The sequence below is a fragment of the Pseudophryne corroboree genome, chromosome 6 (assembly GCF_028390025.1).
Source record: "Pseudophryne corroboree isolate aPseCor3 chromosome 6, aPseCor3.hap2, whole genome shotgun sequence".
Taxonomy (NCBI): Eukaryota; Metazoa; Chordata; class Amphibia; order Anura; family Myobatrachidae; genus Pseudophryne; species Pseudophryne corroboree.
Window position 1 is genome coordinate 4,050,168 of NC_086449.1, and position 21,630 is coordinate 4,071,797.

General features: G+C 49.0%; 1 protein-coding gene across 1 annotated transcript in view; it reads right to left on the reverse strand.

Annotated features, from left to right (window-relative positions):
* Positions 1-21,630, reverse strand: part of TMEM256 (transmembrane protein 256) — a 32,746-nt gene that overhangs the window by 4,023 nt on the left and 7,093 nt on the right. The window contains exons 2-3 of the mRNA XM_063930108.1: positions 19,504-19,509; positions 11,901-11,981 (exon numbers count right to left, since the gene is read on the reverse strand). Of these exons, the coding sequence (XP_063786178.1) occupies positions 11,901-11,981; positions 19,504-19,509 (87 nt within the window). The remainder of the gene's footprint in view (positions 1-11,900; positions 11,982-19,503; positions 19,510-21,630) is intronic.

Here is a 21,630-nt window from a genome sequence, read left to right on the forward strand (position 1 = left end):
CATAGCTGGCACTGGGGGTAAATGTATATCTGGCACTGGGGGCATAGCTGGCACTGGGGGGAAATGTATATCTGGCACACTGGGGACACTGCATTGGGGGCATAGCTGGCACTTTGGGGACATGTATATCTGGCACTAGGAGCATAGCTGGCACTGTGGGGGCATATATATCTGGCACTGGGGGCATAGCTGGCACTGGGGGGAAATGTATATCTGGCACTGGGGGCATAGCTGGCACTGTGGGGAAATGTATATCTGGCACTGGGGGCATAGCTGGCACTGTGGGGAAATGTATATCTGGCACTGGAGGCATAGCTGGCACTGGGGGGAAATGTATATCTGGCACTGGAGGCATAGCTGGCACTGGGGGGAAATGTATATCTGGCACTGGAGGCATAGCTGGCACTGGGGGGAAATGTGTATCTGCACTGGGGGCATAGCTGGCACTGTGGGGAAATGTATATCTGGCACTGGAGGCATAGCTGGCACTGTGGGGAAATGTATATCTGGCACTGGGGGCATAGCTGGCACTGTGGGGACATGTGTATCTGCACTGGAGGCATAGCTGGCATGGGGGGAAATGTATATCTGGCACTGGGGGCATAGCTGGCACTGGGGGGAAATGTATATCTGGCACACTGGGGACACTGCATTGGGGGCATAGCTGGCACTTTGGGGACATGTATATCTGGCACTAGGAGCATAGCTGGCACTGTGGGGGCATATATATCTGGCACTGGGGGCATAGCTGGCACTGGGGGGAAATGTATATCTGGCACTGGGGGCATAGCTGGCACTGTGGGGAAATGTATATCTGGCACTGGAGGCATAGCTGGCACTGTGGGGACATGTATATCTGGCACTGGGGGGCATAGCTGGCACTGTGGGGAAATGTATATCTGGCACTGGAGGCATAGCTGGCACTGGGGGGAAATGTATATCTGGCACTGGAGGCATAGCTGGCACTGGGGGGAAATGTATATCTGGCACTGGAGGCATAGCTGGCACTGTGGGGAAATGTATATCTGGCACTGTGGGGAAATGTATATCTGGCACTGGAGGCATAGCTGGCACTGTGGGGAAATGTATATCTGGCACTGGGGGCATAGCTGGCACTGTGGGGACATGTGTATCTGCACTGGAGGCATAGCTGGCACTGGGGGGAAATGTATATCTGGCACTGGGGGCATAGCTGGCACTGGGGGGAAATGTATATCTGGGACACTGCATTGGGGGCATAGCTGGCACTTTGGGGACATATCTGGCACTAGGGGCATAGCTGGCACTGTGGGGACATATATATCTGGCACTGGGGGCATAGCTGGCACTGGGGGGACATGTATATCTGGCACTGGGGGGACATGTATATCTGGCACTGGGGGGACATGTATATCTGGCACTATGAGGCATATATGTATCTGGCACTGTGAAGCGGTATCCGTTCACATGGTCAAACATGTTATGGTCGACAGTCATTAGGTCGACCACTATTGGTCAACATTGACATGGTCGACACGTGAAAATGGTCGACACATGACATGGTCGACACGTGAAAATGGTCGACACATGAAAAGGTCGACATGAGTTTTTTTACTTTTTTTTCTTTTGGGGAACTTTTCCATACTTTACGATCCACATGGACTACGATTGGAACGGTAAAGTGTGCCGAGCGAAGCGGTAGCGGAGCGAAGGCACCATGCCCGAAGCATGGCGAGCGAAGCGAGCCATGCGAGGGGACGCGGTGCACTAATTGGGGTTCCCAGTCACTTTACGCAAAAAACGACACCAAAAAAAAAAAGTAAAAAAACTCATGTCGACCTTTTCATATGTCGACCTTTCACGTGTCGACCATTTTCATGTGTCGACCATGTCAATGTCGACCAATAGTGGTCGACCTAATGACTGTCGACCATAACATGGTCGACCATTCATACCGGAACCCTGTGAAGCATATATGTATCTGGCACTGTGAGGCATATATGTATGTGGCACTGTGAGGCATATATGTATGTGGCACTGTGAGGCATATATGTATGTGGCACTGTGAGGCATATATGTATGTGGCACTGTGAGGCATATATGTATGTGGCACTGTGAGGCATGTATGTATGTGGCACTGTGAGGCATGTATGTATGTGGCACTGTGAGGCATATATGTATGTATGTGGCACTGTGAGGCATATATGTATGTATGTGGCACTGTGAGGCATATATGTATGTATGTGGCACTGTGAGGCATATATGTATGTGGCACTGTGAGGCATATATGTATGTGGCACTGTGAGGCATATATGTATGTGGCACTGTGAGGCATATATGTATGTGGCACTGTGAGGCATATATGTATGTGGCACTGTGAGGCATATATGTATGTGGCACTGTGAGGCATATATGTATGTGGCACTGTGAGGCATATATGTATGTGGCACTGTGAGGCATATATGTATGTGGCACTGTGGGGACATATGTGTATGTGGCACTGTGGAGGCACCCATTTTTTGACATTTTTATATGTACGTGGCACTGTAATGGAGCATTATATGTATGTGGCACTGTAATGGGGCATTATATGTATGTGGCACTGTAATGGGGCATTATATGTACGTGGCACTGTAATGGAGCATTATATGTATGTGGCACTGTAATGGGGCATTATATGTATGTGGCACTGTAATGGGGCATTATATGTATGTGGCACTGTACAACATGACTAAAAACGGAGTTATGACACAAGGTCAGACTCCTACACACGGAAAAGGAAAAAAGGAAAAAACAACGGCTGCGCTTTATATCAGGAGTTAAATCTACCTGGGGCAACAGGCAGAAGGGTTTGTTATGAGACACGGATTTACTTGGGAGTCTTAAGCAAAAATGATAATGACATAGCGGACACACTAAATGAGTTTTTTTCAACAGTATTCACTAGAGAGGACCCAATTCAGGGACTGACACACAATCTCAATAATGAGAATATCACACTGATAGGTACTTATTTAAGCGAGGAAGTAGTCTGTGACCGATTAAAACATTTAAAGATTAGTAAATCACCAGGTCCCGATGGTATTCACCCAAGGGTTCTAATGGAGCTTCACTCTGAACTGGCAAAACCGCTATCTTTGATCTTTAAGGATTCAGTTATATCAGGTATGGTTCCCAAAGACTGGCGTATAGCGGAAGTAGTGCCTATATTCAAAAAGGGAAGTAAAGCTGAACCAGGTAATTATAGACCAGTTAGTCTTACATCTATAGTGGGGAAAGTATTGGAAGGTATTCTAAGAGATAGTATTCAGAAGTTCCTTGAAACCAATAAGGTCATTAAAAGGAATCAACATGGGTTTATGAAGGACAGATCCTGTCAAACCAACTTACTTGGCTTTTATGAAACAGTAAGCGCAAACCTAGATCAGGGTAAAGACGTGGATGTAATCTTTTTAGACTTTGCCAAAGCGTTCGATACTGTACCACACATGAGACTTATCTACAAGCTACAAGAATCAGGGCTAGGAAGCACAATATGCACTTGGGTCAAAAACTGGTTAGATAATAGGGAGCAGCGCGTTGTGGTTAATGGATCTTTATCAACTTGGACTGAAGTGCTAAGTGGTGTGCCGCAAGGCTCAGTATTAGGACCGCTATTGTTCAATATTTTCATTAACGACCTAACAGAAGGTCTAGAGAGCATGGTGTCAATTTTTGCAGATGATACCAAATTGTGTAAGGCTATAAATACAGAGGAGGATGCCGAGTCTCTTCAGAATGACTTAGTTAAATTAGAAGCATGGGCAGCCAAATGGAGAATGCGCTTCAACACAGACAAGTGTAAGGTAATGCACTGTGGTAACAAGAACATAAATTACACCTACCTACTAAATGGGGTAAAATTAGGGGATTCTGTACTGGAAAAGGAATTAGGTGTCCTCATAGATTGCTTTACTACTGCTTAGCTTTCTAAGAAAGCAAAGAAGGCTAATAAGATATTAGCATGCATAAAACGGGGTATTGATGCTAGGGACGAGAGTATTATACTCCCGTTATATAAATCACTAGTGAGGCCACACCTTGAATACTGTGTACAATTCTGGGCACCGTACTACAAAAAGGATATCCTGGAGCTTTAAAAGGTACAGAGGAGGGCGACCAAACTAATTAAGGGCATGGAGACGATGGAATACAAGGAAAGGCTTGAAAGACTAGGCATGTTTACATTGGAAAAGCGGAGACTAAGAGGGGATATGATCAACATCTACAAATATATAAGGGGACAATACACAGAGCTTGCACGGGACCTGTTTTTGGTTAGATCAACACAGAGGACTCGTGGACACTCGCTCAGGTTAGAGGAGAGGAGATTCCGCACAATACGGCGTAAAGGCTTTTTCACGGTAAGGACAATACGTGTTTGGAATTCCCTGCCCGAGGGAGTTGTAATGGCGGAATCTGTCAACACCTTTAAGAATGGGTTAGATAAATTCCTAATGGATAAGGATATCCAGGGGTATGGTGCATAGTCATGCATTATAGTTACTATAAATAGGGATAAAATGTAACGGCTGACAGCAGCATCAGTCAGAAATTTTAGTCAAATCATCATGCATAGGAGACCACAAATAGGTTGAACTCGATGGACAACTGTCTTTTTTCAACCTCAGATACTATGTTACTATGTTACGGACTGTGAGCATTGATTACTGACATCTGCCCATCATTAGCCGTTCTGGCTTTAAATACTGGTTAGTTTGGAGGCAGGAATACACCTTCGATAAAGTCACGTGAACGTGACGAAACGCGTCAGAACCCCGCGTCTTTGCACACCACCTCTTTGCACACCTTGCTCAGGTGAACGTCTGGTGCAACCCGAACTGACTCAGCCATAACACCAACTGATCATTCCATCACTGCAGGCGACCGCTTTTTACCATACCGCTCCGGTCAGTGAAAATCATCCGGCAGCTATTGCATCTCCTCTCCGCTGCGCAGTGTTGTGGGCACTGCAGGACTTTTAGCCGAGGACGCTCGGCTAATTAACCAGCCCACCAGAGAGGTAAAAACCTGCACAATTATTCTATTTGGTGACCTTGAGCTGCTAACCATTTGGAACTGCACCCTCAGCACTTTATTCATCTCCACCCCAGCTACCTCTAACAATTTGTGGAGTACGGACATTGACAATTCATATTCATCATTAAGTACATGGCAAAACAGCCTAATTAATTACCCGAGATAATTTAGGTGTGTTTTTGTTGTTTCTTCTCATTATTTCATGTTTTATTCTCTGAAGCATTGCTAATAAATTTTATACATTTACACGCTGGCTCTCCTTTTTAACTCCCGATATACAGCGCAGCCGTTGTTTTTTCCTTTGTCTCCCCGATCACTCCACACAGTGGTGTCTGCAAGCGCAGTCTCTCAGGAGTTTTTAATTTTTTATTATAATTAATTATATAAATTTTAATATTGTTGTTGAGGCGCTGTTTAGTAGTTTTTCGTTTTTTTGTCTTTTCTAATACTCCTACAAACGTCATAACAAAAGGTGTGTGCACAAAATGGGGTGTGGCTTTGCAAAAACTAGGCCACGCCCCCATGTTTGCACGCGCGCCTTCGGCGCGCGCATGACACTGGCTCTTGCTTTTCACTACAGATCTTTTCTGGCTCTTTTCCTCTGACTGGTTGGCCACCCCTGCTGTATATGGTAACCTTAATGTGACCGCTGAGTGGGGAGTGTTGGGGACTTGCCCAGCTGTGGGGTTGCCGTGAGGTGGTGGGTGGGCCACTAATTTTGGCCAAGATTATGCAAAAAAATCTGGATTTTGGTATTTGCCGATGAATCCCTTTCTCAGATTCCACAGGGGACACTGGAGAGCAGTTACAGTGGGGATATAGTAGGCAGTAACTGGGAGCTGGCACTTTAAATTTTTGACAATGTGGCTAGCTCCTCCCCTACTATGTCCCCCCTCCAAGACAGTCTACGAAAAACTGTGCCCGAGGAGAGCTGGAATAAACTAACGTTAAAGTAGAGGAGGTTAACTAAGCCACGGAAAACAGGATAACACCAAGTAAACCTGGAACCTATTAGAAAAAGGTTAACCTGAACAAAACAAGCAGTCGCCTAGTGACATGCAAACCGTTAACTGAGGAAAGGAGGAAACAGCGCTGGGTGGGCGTCCAGTGTCCCCTGTGGAATCAGAGAAAGGGATTTAATCGGTAAGTACCAAAATCCTGATTTCTCCTTCATCCACCAGGGGACACTGGAGCGCAGTTACAATGGAGACGTCCCAGAGCTCCCAAGAGGGGAGGGAGAGCGCTGAGAGTCCTGTAAAACCGCTCAGCCAAACTGTGACGAGAGGCCGCAAAAGTGTCAAACCTGTAAAACTTGACAAAAGTATGTCGGCCCGACCAAGTAGCAGCGCGACATAAAGTAGTCATAGAGACCCCGCAGGCAGCCGCCCACGAGGGCCCCACAGAGCGCGTAGAGTGCGCCGAAATTGAAGACAGAGGCTCTCGAGAAGCCGCCAAATAAGCTTGTCTGATGGTCAGACGAATCTATCGGGACAACGTCTGCTTAGAAGCCGGCCATCCACGACGGGCAGCATCGTACAGAACAAATAAGGAGTCAGACTTCCGAATAGCTGAAGTCCTATCCACATGGATGTTGTCAGGGCGCTCAAAACCTAACGATCTCGAATCCGGTGAATCCGCCGAGAGGGCCGGAACCACAAATGGCTGATTGATGTGAAAATCGGATACCACCTTTGGGAGAAAAGACATGAGAGTACGAAGCTCAGCCCTATCAGCATGAAACACCAGGTAAGGAGGTCGACAAGAAAGAGCCCCAAGTTCCGACACCCGTCTAGCCGAAGCCAGAGCCAGGAGAAGGACCAGCTTCCAGGTGAGATATTTAATCTCCACAGACTCCAGAGGCTCAAATAACGGAGACTGCAGAAAAGAGAGGACCAGGTTGAAGTCCCATGGTGCCGTCGGAGGGCAAAAGGGAGGTTGTATTCGGAGAACCCACGGAAAGAAGGTCTAATCTTCTGGCAGCAAGGCTAATCTCTTCTGGAAGAAAACGGAACGAGCAGAGACCTGAACCTTTAGTGAACCCAGTCGTAGTCCTGCCGAGAAACCCGCCTGCAGAAAACTAAGAAGGCGGGCTAAGTGAAAAACTGAAGGAGAAAACTCTCGACTTTCACACCAGGCCACATAAGCTTTCCAAATGCGATAGTAGCGAGACGATGTGACCGACTCCTGAGCCTGGAGCATAGTAGGAATAACCGTACGAGGAATCCCCTTCCTTCTCAAGATTGCCTTCTCAACAGCCACGTCGCCAAACATAGCCTGCGTATGTCTGGATAAAGAAAAGGACCCTGCTGTAGCAGATCGTTGTGCAGTGGCAGGGGCCAAGGCTCAGCTACCGACAACAGCTGTAGGGTGGAGTACCAAGTTCTGCGCGGCCAATCTGGAGCCACCAGGAGGACTAGCGCGTCTTCTCTCTTCATGCGTTGTATAACCCGAGGCAGCAACGGGAAAGGAGGAAAGAGGTAAACAAACCGGAAGTTCCAAGGAGCCGTGAGGGCATCCACGGCCGCCGCCGTGTCCCGTGTCCCAGAGTCGTAAAGCGGCAGTTGATGGTTCAGGCGGGACGCCATGAGATCGATCTGTGGTCTCCCCCACCGGCGAACCAGCTGACGAAACACCTGGGGATTGAGTGACCACTCCCCCGGGTGCATGTCCTGGTGGCTGAGATAATCGGCCTCCCAATTGTCCACCCCTGGAATGAAGATTGCCAACAAGGCCAAACCATTTACTTCTGCCCAGAGGAGGCTGTTGGTGACTTCCCGCATCGCCGCGAGTGCCATCCTGACGGTTGATGTACGCTACCGTTGTCGGACTGAACTCTGACAGCCCGGCCGCAAAGCAGGGCGTTGTACACCGCCCGTAGCTAGAGAATGTTTATGGGAAGAGCAGATTCGTGCATCGACCAGCGTCCCTGAAACCGACATTCCAGGAACACCGCCTCGCAGACTTGCGTCTGTGGTGAGGAGAGTCCAATCCCAAACGCTGAACTACCTTCCTCCCAACAGATGAGTCGAATTGAGCCACCATAGGAGAGACGACCGTGCCCTTGGAGACCGCGTCACCCGCTGATGAAGAAATAGATAAGACCCTGACCACAGGTGAAGAAGACACAGTTGGAAGGGTCGAGAGTGGAACCGTCCGTACGGAAGAGCTTCGAACGCCGCTACCATCTTCCCCAGAAGGCGAATGCAGAGATACACAGATACCCGACGGGGTCGAAGTACCGACCTCACCAACGTCTGAAGAGAGGATCTTGTCCCGAGGAAGAAAAACCTTCTGACGGACCGTGTCGAGTATCATTCCCAAGAAAATCAACCTTTGTGAGGGGCATAATTGAAACTTCAGGAAGTTCAGGATCCACCAGTGCCGAAACAGAAGGTCCTGGGTTATCTGGATATTCTGCAGAGTGCGCCTTCAGCAGCAGATCATCCACATAGGGGACAATCGTCACACCCTGTCCCCGAAGTAGGGCCATCATGACTGCCATGACTTTTGTGAACACCCTGGGAGCAGAAGAGAAACCAAACGGAAGGGCCTGGAATTGGAAATGAGCGTCCTGTATCGCGAACCATAGAAAAACCCGGTAAGGAGGCTAAATGGGAACATGTAAGTATGGATCCTTGATGTCCAAGGAAGCCAGAAACTCATTTTGCTCCAACCCAGCAATAACAGACTGAAGGGATTCCATCTTGAACTTGAATACCCTCAAAAACGGAATTGGCCTGACCGAGCCGTCCGGCTTCGGTACTAGAAACAGGCTTGAGTAATAGCCAGATTTTGATGATGAGAGGGAACAGCAATAAGTACCTTTGCGGACAGAAGCTTCTGGACCACCGCCTGCAAGGCGACTCTTCTGTCATCTGAAACTGGCAAACCCGTGGTGAAGAAACGCTGAGGCGGTCGGGTTTGAAAATCGAGCTTGTAACCGCAAGTGATGAGATCCCTGACCCAAGCATCTGGTCAGGATTGTACCCAGACTTCCCTGAAATCCCACAGATGAGCTCCCACCCTGTGATCCCCAGGTGGGACGGAAGCCCGTCATGCGGTGGGATTGGTGGATGACTTACCTTCTGGCTGGGTTGAGGCTGTGGAACCTCTGCCTCTACCTCTATGGCCACTGGAGACGGAAGCTCGGCCCATGGCCTCGAAACCTGCAAGGGGCGCGAAAGGATCGAAAGGAAGGAACCCTACAGGGCTTCCGAGAGGCGGGAGCAACAGAGGGAAGATAAGTCGGCTTACCTCCAGTGGGCTGAGGAATCCAGGCATCCAGATCCTTACCGAACTGGACCTCTCCCGTAAAGGGCAACGCTTCTGCTGCCCTCTTGGATTCAGCATCCGCCTTCCATTGACGCAGCCATAGAGCTCTGAGAGCCGAAATTGCCAAAGCGGAAATCCTGGCTCCGAGGATACAGACATCCTTTGACGCCCCACAAAGATAAAGAGCTGATTTGCCAATGTGTTCCGCCAACGGTATCAGCTGATCCGCCGGCAAATCGTCACGTAGTCCCGAGAACAATTGTTCCGCCCAGGTTTCCATAGCCTTGGTGACCCAACAACCTACCTGCGCCGAGCGATGTAAAACCCCCGCCGCCGAGTAAATAGTCTTCAAGGTGGTTCCCAACTTCCTATCAGACGCTTCCTTCAGCGAAGTCGCTCCAGGAACTGGCAGAACCGTCTTCTTGGACAGACGAGACAACGAAGGATCCACAATTGGAGAGGTCTCATAACGCTTCCTGCTATCTGCAGGAAAAGGATAGGAAGACAAAAATTTCTTTGATACCTGAAATTTTGCATCCGGATGTTTCCAGGCTGTCGTTATGAGCGCATCCAGCTCCTCCGAAACTGGAAAGGTCACCGGCAAGCATTGGTTAGTGCCAAACCTTGAAGGACGTAAGGCGTCCTGATCCGTCTCCTCCACCTGTAATACTGAGCGAATAGCAGTAATAAGCGCCTCTATACCCTGAGCTACTGGTTCAGAGTCCTCATACACCTGATCATCATCAGTATCCTGTATATCTATATCCTGTATATCTACCACCGCCTCCTCCAATAGAGGCATCTCGTCAGATTCGTGTGAGACCTGGGGAGGGGAAATTAAGGACGGGGTCTGGGAAGGGAGTACAGCCCTAGAGAGCCCTTCAACTGATCTCGCCAGGGACCGAGCCCATGCTGGTTCCGGCTCAGGCATCGGGACAAGCTGTTGGAATCGGGCCGCCTCTCTATGTTCCCGAGAAGCCCTCAGTTCCCTAGTTAACAGGGACATAACCTCTGTGAGCTGTGTTGTCCAAACAGGAGTGCTCTGCGGCTGTGATGAGGGCTGAGCAGATGGCTCTGACCCACAATCCTCACATAACAAGGAATTCTCAGACTGTTCCTCAGTAAACTTTGCAGAACATTTGACACTGAAAAACTTTTTGTGCAGCCTTGGAAACTTTTGCAGCCATGCCAGCACCTGTCACCCAGTCACAGACTACACACACACACACACACACACACACACACACACACACACACAGTAATAGGCAGAAGGGGAGGGGGAGGGAGGACGCCCTTCGAGCGCTGCACGGTACTGTGCAGTATTAGGCACGGTTAATAAACTAAGTGCCTCACACGATCCCCTTGTTGCCCACTAAACAAACACCCCACTGCAACTGCTCACTGTCCAGCTGAACGTTCCTGCAGCGTTGTGAAGATAGCCGCCAGCGCGCGCTGAGCCGCCGGGGCTGTTGGGAGCTGAGATCCCACAGCGGGATTAGAAGGGGGAAAAAAATATATCTTCAGGAGCAATCAAAAGCGTGACCAGCTCCCTTGGGCACAAAATAAAGACTGGCTTGGAGGGGGAAATAGTAGGGGAGGAGCTAGCCACGTTGTTAAAGTTTTAAAGTGCCAGCTCCCAGTTACTGCCTACTATATCCCCATTGTGACTGCGCTCCAGTGTCCCCTAGTGGATGAAGGAGAAAGCCTCATATTGCAAAATGTATTACTATTCCAATTAGTAATGTTTGAATAGTGCACCTGCACTCAAAGCCCCTTCGGTCTGTGACACCCTGCCGGGGGAGGGACAGGCTCACAGATCCCTACTATCTGTGTCACCCTGCAGGGGGAGGGACAGACTCATAGCTCCATTCTGTTTTTGTCACCCTGCAGGGGGAGGGACAGGCTCATAGCTCCCTTCTGTGACACCCTACAGGGAAAGCGACAGTCTCAAATCTCCCTTCTGTCTGTGTCACCCTGCCGGGGGAGGGGCAGGTTCACAGCTCCCTTCCGTCGCTCATCCCTTCCCTCTGTGTCACCCTACAGGGGAAGGACAGGCTCATAGCTTCCATCTGTGTGTTTCACCCTGCAGGAGGAGGGGCAGGTTCATAGCTTCTGTCTGTGTCACCCTGCAAGGGGAGGGGCAGGCTCATAGCTTCCCTCTGTCTGTGTCACCCTGCTCTGGTATTATTGATACACGAGTGTTATACACCCCTGTCTGTGTACTCCTCCCCTTTAGAATGTAAGCTTCCACGAGCAGGGCCCTCTTCCCTCATGTGGCTTCCCGTCTCTTACTTAGGCTATCTTCTTTTCAATATTCCCTTTGACGGCACCAAATCCCGCGTTTTTCTGCCGCCCTGATACGTAAGTCAGTGTCATCTGCTGACGCAGCTATGTGTATATACCCTGTACTTGTCCTATATTGCCGTGTACTGTAAGCCAGTGTTTTCTTGTTTTGCTTATTAGTTTATGTACTGTATAATTGGGCGCTGCGTATCCCTTGTGGCGCCATATAAAGGATGATAATAATACATTCAGTGGAGTAGCTTGTCCGTGCTGTGCCGCTCACGTACCAGCAGAGGGCGCCTGCAGTGCGGTACTGCTAATAACGCCAGGCTGTGCAGAAAGTGGTATTGATTTCCAGTCGCGTACAGCTGAAAAACAGAGAGAAACATCAGGGCCAGGAAGCTCTATGGAAATGTGGTGCAGTTTGTGTCCGTCAGATGTATGTCACGTGTACAATTATTACACTATATATACAGAACAAGCCTCCAAGGAAATACAGTTATGAAACCTGTACAGAGGGGAGGTAATGGGGTAGGATAGTGTATGGAGGTTATGGGGTAGGATAGTGTATGGAGGTTATGTGGGGACTGTATAGAGGGGAGGTAATGGGGTAGGATAGTGTATGGAGGTTATGTGGGGACTGTATAGAGGGGAGGTAATGGGGTAGGATAGTGTATGGAGGTTATGTGAGGACTGTATAGAGGGGAGGTAATGGGGTAGGATAGTGTATGGAGGTTATGTGGGGACTGTATACAGGGGAGGTAATGGGGTAGGATAGTGTATGGAGGTTATGTGAGGACTGTATAGAGGGGAGGTAATGGGGTAGGATAGTGTATGGAGGTTATGTGAGGACTGTATACAGGGGAGGTAATGGGGTAGGATAGTGTATGGAGGTTATGTGAGGACTGTATAGAGGGGAGGTAATGGGGTAGGATAGTGTATGGAGGTTATGTGGGGACTGTATAGAGGGGAGGTAATGGGGTAGGATAGTGTATGGAGGTTATGTGGGGACTGTATAGAGGGGAGGTAATGGGGTAGGATAGTGTATGGAGGTTATGTGAGGACTGTATAGAGGGGAGGTAATGGGGTAGGATAGTGTATGGAGGTTATGTGGGGACTGTATACAGGGGAGGTAATGGGGTAGGATAGTGTATGGAGGTTATGTGAGGACTGTATAGAGGGGAGGTAATGGGGTAGGATAGTGTATGGAGGTTATGTGAGGACTGTATACAGGGGAGGTAATGGGGTAGGATAGTGTATGGAGGTTATGTGAGGACTGTATAGAGGGGAGGTAATGGGGTAGGATAGTGTATGGAGGTTATGTGGGGACTGTATAGAGGGGAGGTAATGGGGTAGGATAGTGTATGGAGGTTATGTGGGGACTGTATAGAGAGGAGGTAATGGGGTAGGATAGTGTATGGAGGTTATGTGGGGACTGTATAGAGAGGAGGTAATGGGGTAGGATAGTGTATGGAGGTTATGTGGGGACTGTATAGAGAGGAGGTAATGGGGTAGGATAGTGTATGGAGGTTATGTGGGGACTGTATAGAGAGGAGGTAATGGGGTAGGATAGTGTATGGAGGTTATGTGGGGACTGTATAGAGGGGAGGTAATGGGGTAGGATAGTGTATGGATGTTATGTGAGGACTGTATAGAGAGGAGGTAATGGGGTAGGATAGTGTATGGAGGTTATGTGAGGACTGTACAGAGGGGAGGTAATGGGGTAGGATAGTGTATGGATGTTATGTGGGGACTGTATACAGGGGAGGTAATGGGGTAGGATAGTGTATGGAGGTTATGTGAGGACTGTACAGAGGGGAGGTAATGGGGTAGGATAGTGTATGGATGTTATGTGGGGACTGTATACAGGGGAGGTAATGGGGTAGGATAGTGTATGGAGGTTATGTGGGGACTGTATAGAGAGGAGGTAATGGGGTAGGATAGTGTATGGAGGTTATGTGGGGACTGTATAGAGGGGAGGTAATGGGGTAGGATAGTGTATGGAAGTTATGTGAGGACTGTATAGAGGGGAGGTAATGGGGTAGGATAGTGTATGGATGTTATGTGAGGACTGTATAGAGAGGAGGTAATGGGGTAGGATAGTGTATGGAGGTTATGTGAGGACTGTACAGAGGGGAGGTAATGGGGTAGGATAGTGTATGGATGTTATGTGGGGACTGTATACAGGGGAGGTAATGGGGTAGGATAGTGTATGGAGGTTATGTGGGGACTGTATAGAGAGGAGGTAATGGGGTAGGATAGTGTATGGAGGTTATGTGGGGACTGTATAGAGGGGAGGTAATGGGGTAGGATAGTGTATGGAGGTTATGTGGGGACTGTATACAGGGGAGGTAATGGGGTAGGATAGTGTATGGAGGTTATGTGGGGACTGTATACAGGGGAGGTAATGGGGTAGGATAGTATATGGAGGTTATGTGGGGACTGTATACAGGGGAGGTAATGGGGTAGGATAGTGTATGGAGGTTATGCTGGGACTGTATAGAGGGGAGGTAATGGGGTAGGATAGTATATGGAGGTTATGTGGGGACTGTATAGAGGGGAGGTAATGGGGTAGGATAGTATATGGAGGTTATGTGGGGACTGTATACAGGGGAGGTAATGGGGTAGGATAGTGTATGGAGGTTATGTGGGGACTGTATACAGGGGAGGTAATGGGGTAGGATAGTGTATGGAGGTTATGCTGGGACTGTATAGAGGGGAGGTAATGGGGTAGGATAGTATATGGAGGTTATGTGGGGACTGTATAGAGGGGAGGTAATGGGGTAGGATAGTGTATGGAGGTTATGTGGGGACTGTATAGAGGGGAGGTAATGGGGTAGGATAGTGTATGGAGGTTATGTGGGGACTGTATAGAGGGGAGGTAATGGGGTAGGATAGTATATGGAGGTTATGTGGGGACTGTATACAGGGGAGGTAATGGGGTAGGATAGTGTATGGAGGTTATGCTGGGACTGTATAGAGGGGAGGTAATGGGGTAGGATAATGTATGGAGGTTATGTAAGGACTGTATGGAGGGGAGGTAAAGGGGTAGGATAGTGTATGGAGGTTATGTGGGGACTGTATAGAGGGGAGGTAATGGGGTAGGATAATGTATGGAGGTTATGTAAGGACTGTATGGAGGGGAGGTAAAGGGGTAGGATAGTGTATGGAGGTTATGTGGGGACTGTATAGAGGGGAGGTAATGGGGTAGGATAGTGTATGGAGGTTATGTGGGGACTGTATAGAGGGGAGGTAATGGGGTAGGATAGTGTATGGAGGTTATGTGGGGACTGTATAGAGGGGAGGTAATGGGGTAGGATAGTATATGGAGGTTATGTGGGGACTGTATACAGGGGAGGTAAATGGGTAGGATAGTGTATGGAGGTAATGGGGTAGGATAGTGTATGGAGGTAAAGTGAGGACTGTATGGACGGGAGGTAATGGGGTAGGATAGTGTATGGAGGTTATGCGAGGACTGTATGGACGGGAGGTAAAGGGGTAGGATAGTGTACGGATGTTTTGTGGGGACTGTACAGAGAGGAGGTAATGGGGTAGGATAGTGTATGGAGGTTATGTGGGGACTGTATAGAGGGGAGGTAATGGGGTAGGATAGTGTATGGAGGTTATGTGGGGACTGTATAGAGGGGAGGTAATGGGGTAGGATAGTATATGGAGGTTATGTGGGGACTGTATACAGGGGAGGTAATGGGGTAGGATAGTGTATGGAGGTTATGCTGGGACTGTATAGAGGGGAGGTAATGGGGTAGGATAATGTATGGAGGTTATGTAAGGACTGTATGGAGGGGAGGTAAAGGGGTAGGATAGTGTATGGAGGTTATGTGGGGACTGTATAGAGGGGAGGTAATGGGGTAGGATAGTGTATGGAGGTTATGTGGGGACTGTATAGAGGGGAGGTAATGGGGTAGGATAGTATATGGAGGTTATGTGGGGACTGTATAGAGGGGAGGTAAATGGGTAGGATAGTGTATGGAGGTAATGGGGTAGGATAGTGTATGGAGGTAAAGTGAGGACTGTATGGACGGGAGGTAATGGGGTAGGATAATGTATGGAGGTTATGTGAGGACTGTATGGACGGGAGGTAAAGGGGTAGGATAGTGTACGGATGTTTTGTGGGGACTGTATAGAGAGGAGGTAATGGGGTAGGATAGTGTATGAAGGTTATATGGGGACTGTATAGAGGGGAGGTAATGGGGTAGGATAGTGTATGGAGGTTATGTGGGGACTGTATAGAGGGGAGGTAATGGGGTAGGATAGTGTATGGAGGTTATGTGGGGACTGTATACAGGGGAGGTAATGGGGTAGGATAGTGTATGGAGGTTATGTGGGGACTGTATACAGGGGAGGTAATGGGGTAGGATAGTGTATGGAGGTTATGTGGGGACTGTATACAGGGGAGGTAATGGGGTAGGATAGTGTATGGAGGTTATGTGGGGACTGTATACAGGGGAGGTAATGGGGGAGGATAGTATATGGAGGTTATGTGGGGACTGTATAGAGGGGAGGTAATGGGGTAGGATAGTATATGGAGGTTATGTGGGGACTGTATACAGGGGAGGTAATGGGGTAGGATAGTGTATGGAGGTTATGTGGGGACTGTATACAGGGGAGGTAATGGGGGAGGATAGTGTATGGAGGTTATGTGGGGACTGTATAGACGGGAGGTAATGGGGTAGGATAGTGTATGGAGGTTATGTGGGGACTGTATAGAGAGGAGGTAATGGGGTAGGATAGTGTAAGGAGGTTATGTGGGGACTATAATAGGATTTTAATACCTACCGGTAAATCCTTTTCTCTTAGTCCGTAGAGGATGCTGGGGACTCCGTAGACAGGATCCACAGGAGACATGGGCACACTATAAGACTTTGAATGGGTGTGAACTGGCTCCTCCCTCTATGCCCCTCCTCCAGACCTCAGTTAGAAAACTGTGCCCAGGGAGAAGGACATTTTGAGGAAATAATTTCTTGTTTAAACACGGTGAGTGTCCTACTAGCTCACACCACGAACATACCGCAGAACGTGGCATTCAATAGAACACCAGCCGACGGCATGAAAAATACACAGCCACATGCTGAGAGAATATGTAACACAACCTGTGTGTCAACCCAACCAATAATCAGATACCGCATGCCATGGCATGAACAACGTCAGCAACAGCCTGACAGAAAAGAAACACCACAAGAGTGTAACCATAACCAATAACTGCAGACACAGTACACACTGGGACAGGCGCCCAGCATCCTCTACGGACTAAGAGAAAATAAGATTTTACTTACCGATCAATCTATTTCTCGTAGTCCGTAGTGGATGCTGGGGACTCCGTCAGGACCATGGGGAATAGCGGCTCCGCAGGAGACAGGGCACAAAACTAAAGCTTTAGGATCAGGTGGTGTGTACTGGCTCCTCCCCCTATGACCCTCCTCCAAGCCTCAGTTAGGATACTGTGCCCGGACGAGCGTACACAATAAGGAAGGATATTGAATCCCGGGTAAGACTCATACCAGCCACACCAATCACACTGTACAACTTGTGATCTGAACCCAGTTAACAGTATGACAAACGTAGGAGCCTCTGAACAGACGGCTCACAACAAATAACAACCCGATTTTTTTGTAACAATAACTATGTACAAGTATTGCAGACAATCCGCACTTGGGATGGGCGCCCAGCATCCACTACGGACTACGAGAAATAGATTTATCGGTAAGTAAAATCTTATTTTCTCTGACGTCCTAGTGGATGCTGGGGACTCCGTCAGGACCATGGGGATTATACCAAAGCTCCCAAACGGGCGGGAGAGTGCGGATGACTCTGCAGCACCGAATGAGAGAACTCCAGGTCCTCTTTAGCCAGGGTATCAAATTTGTCGAATTTTACAAACGTGTTCTCCCCCGACCACGTAGCTGCTCGGCAGAGTTGTAATGCCGAGACCCCTCGGGCAGCCGCCCAGGATGAGCCCACCTTCCTTGTGGAATGGGCCTTGACAGATTTAGGCTGTGGCAGGCCTGCCACAGAATGTGCAAGTTGAATTGTGCTACAAATCCAACGAGCAATCGTCTGCTTAGAAGCAGGAGCACCCAGCTTGTTGGGTGCATACAGTATAAACAGCGAGTCAGATTTTCTGACCCCAGCCGTCCTTGAAATATATATTTTCAATGCCCTGACAACGTCCAGCAACTTGGAATCCTCCAAATCGCTAGTAGCCGCAGGCACCACAATAGGCTGGTTCAGGTGAAACGCTGACACCACCTTAGGCAGAAAATGAGGACGCGTCCGCAGTTCTGCCCTGTCCGAATGGAAAATCAGATATGGGCTTTTATACGATAAAGCCGCCAATTCTGACACTCTCCTGGCTGAAGCCAGGGCCAGTAGCATGGTTACTTTCCATGTAAGATATTTCAAATCCACCGATTTGAGTGGCTCAAACCAATGGGATTAAGGTCCCACGGAGCCACTGGGGGCACAACCAGGGGCTGTATATGTAGTACTCCTTTTACAAAAGTCTGGACTTCAGGAACTGAAGCCAATTCTTTCTGGAAGAAAATCGACAGGGCCGAAATTTGAACCTTAATGGACCCAATTTGAGGCCCATAGACAATCCTGTTTGCAGGAAATGTAGGAATCGACCCAGTTGAAATTCCTCCGTGGGGACCTTCCTGGCCTCACACCACGCAACATATTTTCTCCAAATGCGGTGATAATGTTGTGCAGTCACCTCCTTCCTGGCTTTAACCAGTGTAGGAATGACCTCTTCCGGAATGCCTTTTTCCCTTAGAATTCGGCGTTCAACCGCCATGCCGTCAAACGCAGCCGCGGTAAGTCTTGGAATAGACACGGTCCCTGCTGAAGCAGGTCCCGTCTTAGAGGTAGAGGCCACGGATCTTCCGTGAGCATCTCCTGAAGTTCCGGGTACCAAGTTCTTCTTGGCCAATCCGGAGCCACGAGTATCGTTCTTACTCCCCTTTGCCGTATAATTCTCAGTACTTTTGGTATGAGAGGCAGAGGAGGAAACACATACACTGACTGGAACACCCACGGCGTTACCAGAGCGTCCACAGCTATTGCCTGAGGGTCTCTTGACCTGGCGCAATACCTGTCCAGTTTTTTGTTGAGGCGAGACGCCATCATGTCCACCTTTGGTTTTTCCCAACGGTTCACAATCATGTGGAAGACTTCTGGATGAAGTCCCCACTCTCCCGGGTGTAGATCGTGTTTGCTGAGGAAGTCTGCTTCCCATTTGTCCACTCCCGGAATGAACACTGCTGACAGTGCTATCACATGATCTTCCGCCCAGCGAAGAATCCTTGCAGCTTCTGCCATTGCTCTCCTGCTTCTTGTGCCGCCCTGTCTGTTTACGTGGGCGACTGCCGTGATGTTGTCCGACTGGATCAACACCGGCTGACCCTGAAGCAGGGGTTTTGCCAGGCTTAGAGCATTGTAAATCGCTCTTAGCTCCAGTATATTTATGTGAAGAGACATCTCCAGGTTTGACCATACTCCCTGGAAGTTTCTTCCCTGTGTGACCGCTCCCCAGCCTCTCAGACTGGCATCCGTGGTCACCAGGATCCAGTCCTGTATGCCGAATCTGCGGCCCTCTAACAGATGAGCACTCTGCAACCACCACAGAAGAGACACCCTTGTCCGTGGCGACAAGGTTATCCGCTGATGCATCTGCAGATGCGATCCGGACCATTTGTCCAGCAGATCCCACTGAAAAGTTCGTGCGTGGAATCTGCCGAATGGAATCGCTTCGTAAGAAGCCACCATCTTTCCCAGGACTCTTGTGCATTGATGCACAGACACTTTCCCTGGTTTTAGGAGGTTCCTGACAAGTTCGGATAACTCCTTGGCTTTCTCCTCCGGAAGAAACACCTTTTTCTGAACCGTGTCCAGAATCATTCCCAGGAACAGCAGACGTGTCGTCGGGGTCAATTGAGATTTTGGAAAATTCAGAATCCACCCGTGCTGTTGCAGCACTATTTGGGTTAGTGCTACTACGTCCCCCAGCTGTTCCCTGGACCTTGCCCTTATCAGGAGATCGTCCAAGTAAGGGATAATTAATACGCCTTTTCTTCGTAGAAGAAACATCATTTCGGCCATTACCTTGGTAAAGACCCGAGGTGCCGTGGACAATCCAAACGGCAGCGTCTGAAACTGATAATGACAGTTTTGCACCACGGACCTGAGGTACCCTTGATGTGAAGGGCAAATTGTGACATGCAGGTAAGCATCCTTGATGTCCAGGGACACCATAAAGTCCCCTTCTTCGAGATTCGCTATCACTGCTCTGAGTGACTCCATCTTGAACTTGAATTTTTGTATGTACAGGTTCAAAGATTTCAGATTTAGAATAGGTCTTACCGAGCCGTCCGGCTTCGGTACCACAAATAGTGTGGAATAATACCCCTTTCCCTGTTGTAGGAGGGGTACCTTGACTATCACCTGCTGAGAATACAGCTTGTGAATGGCTTCCAATACCGTCGCCCTGTCTGAGGGAGACGTTGGCAGAGCAGACTTTAGGAACCGGCGAGGGGGAGACTTCTCAAATTCCAACCTGTAACCCTGAGATACTATCTGCAGGATCCAGGGGTCCACCTGTGAGTGAGCCCACTGTGCGCTGAAATTCTTGAGTCGACCCCCCACCGCCCCTGAGTCCGCTTGTAAAGCCCCAACGTCATGCTGAGGGCTTTGCAGAAGCCGGGGGGGGCTTCTGCTCCTGGGAAGAAGTCGCTTGGTGCACTCTCTTACCCTTTCCTTTGCCTCGGGGCAAATATGACTGTCCTTTCGCCCGCTTGTTCCTATAGGAACGAAAGGACTGCGGCTGAAAAGACGGTGTCTTTTTCTGTTGGGAGGGGACCTGAGGTAAAAAGGTGGATTTCCCGGCGGTTGCCGTGGCCACCAAATCCGATAGACCGACCCCAAATAATTCCTCCCCCTTATACGGCAATACTTCCATATGCCGTTTGGAATCCGCATCACCTGACCATTGTCGCGTCCATAAACTTCTTCTGGCAGATATGGACATCGCACTTACTCTCGATGCCAGAGTGCAAATATCCCTCTGTGCATCTCGCATATATAGAAATGCATCCTTTAAATGCTCTATAGTCAGTAAAATACTGTCCCTATCCAGGGTATCAATATTTTCAGTCAGGGAATCCGACCAAACCACCCCAGCACTGCACATCCATGCAGAGGCGATGGCTGGTCGCAGTATAACACCAGTATGAGTGTATATACTTTTCAGGGTAGTTTCCAGCCTCCTATCTGCTGGATCCTTGAGGGCGGCCGTATCAGGAGACGGTAACGCCACTTGTTTTGATAAGCGTGTGAGCGCCTTATCCACCCTAAGGGGTGTTTCCCAGCGCGCCCTAACCTCTGGCGGGAAAGGATATAATGCCAATAACTTCTTTGAAATTAGCAGTTTTCTATCGGGGTTAACCCACGCTTCATCACACACTTCATTCAATTCGTCTGACTCAGGAAAAACTACAGGTAGTTTTTTCAGACCCCACATAATACCCCTTTTTGTGGTACATGCAGTATCAGAGATATGTAAAGCCTCCTTCATTGCCGTGATCATATAACGTGTGGCCCTACTGGAAAATACGTTTGTTTCTTCACCGTCGACACTAGATTCGGTGTCCGTGTCTGGGTCTGTGTCGACCGACTGAGGTAAAGGGCGTTTTACAGCCCCTGACGGTGTCTGAGACGCCTGTACAGGTACTAACTGGTTTTCTGGCCGTCTCATGTCGTCAACTGATTTTTGTAATGTGCTGACATTATCACGTAATTCCATAAATAAAGCCATCCATTCCGGTGTCGACTCCCTAGGGGATGACATCACCATTACCGGCAATTGCTCCGCCTCCACACCAACATCGTCCTCATACATGTCGACACACACGTACCGACACACAGCAGACACACAGGGAATGCTCTTATCGAAGACAGGACCCCACTAGCCCTTTGGGGAGACAGAGGGAGAGTTTGCCAGCA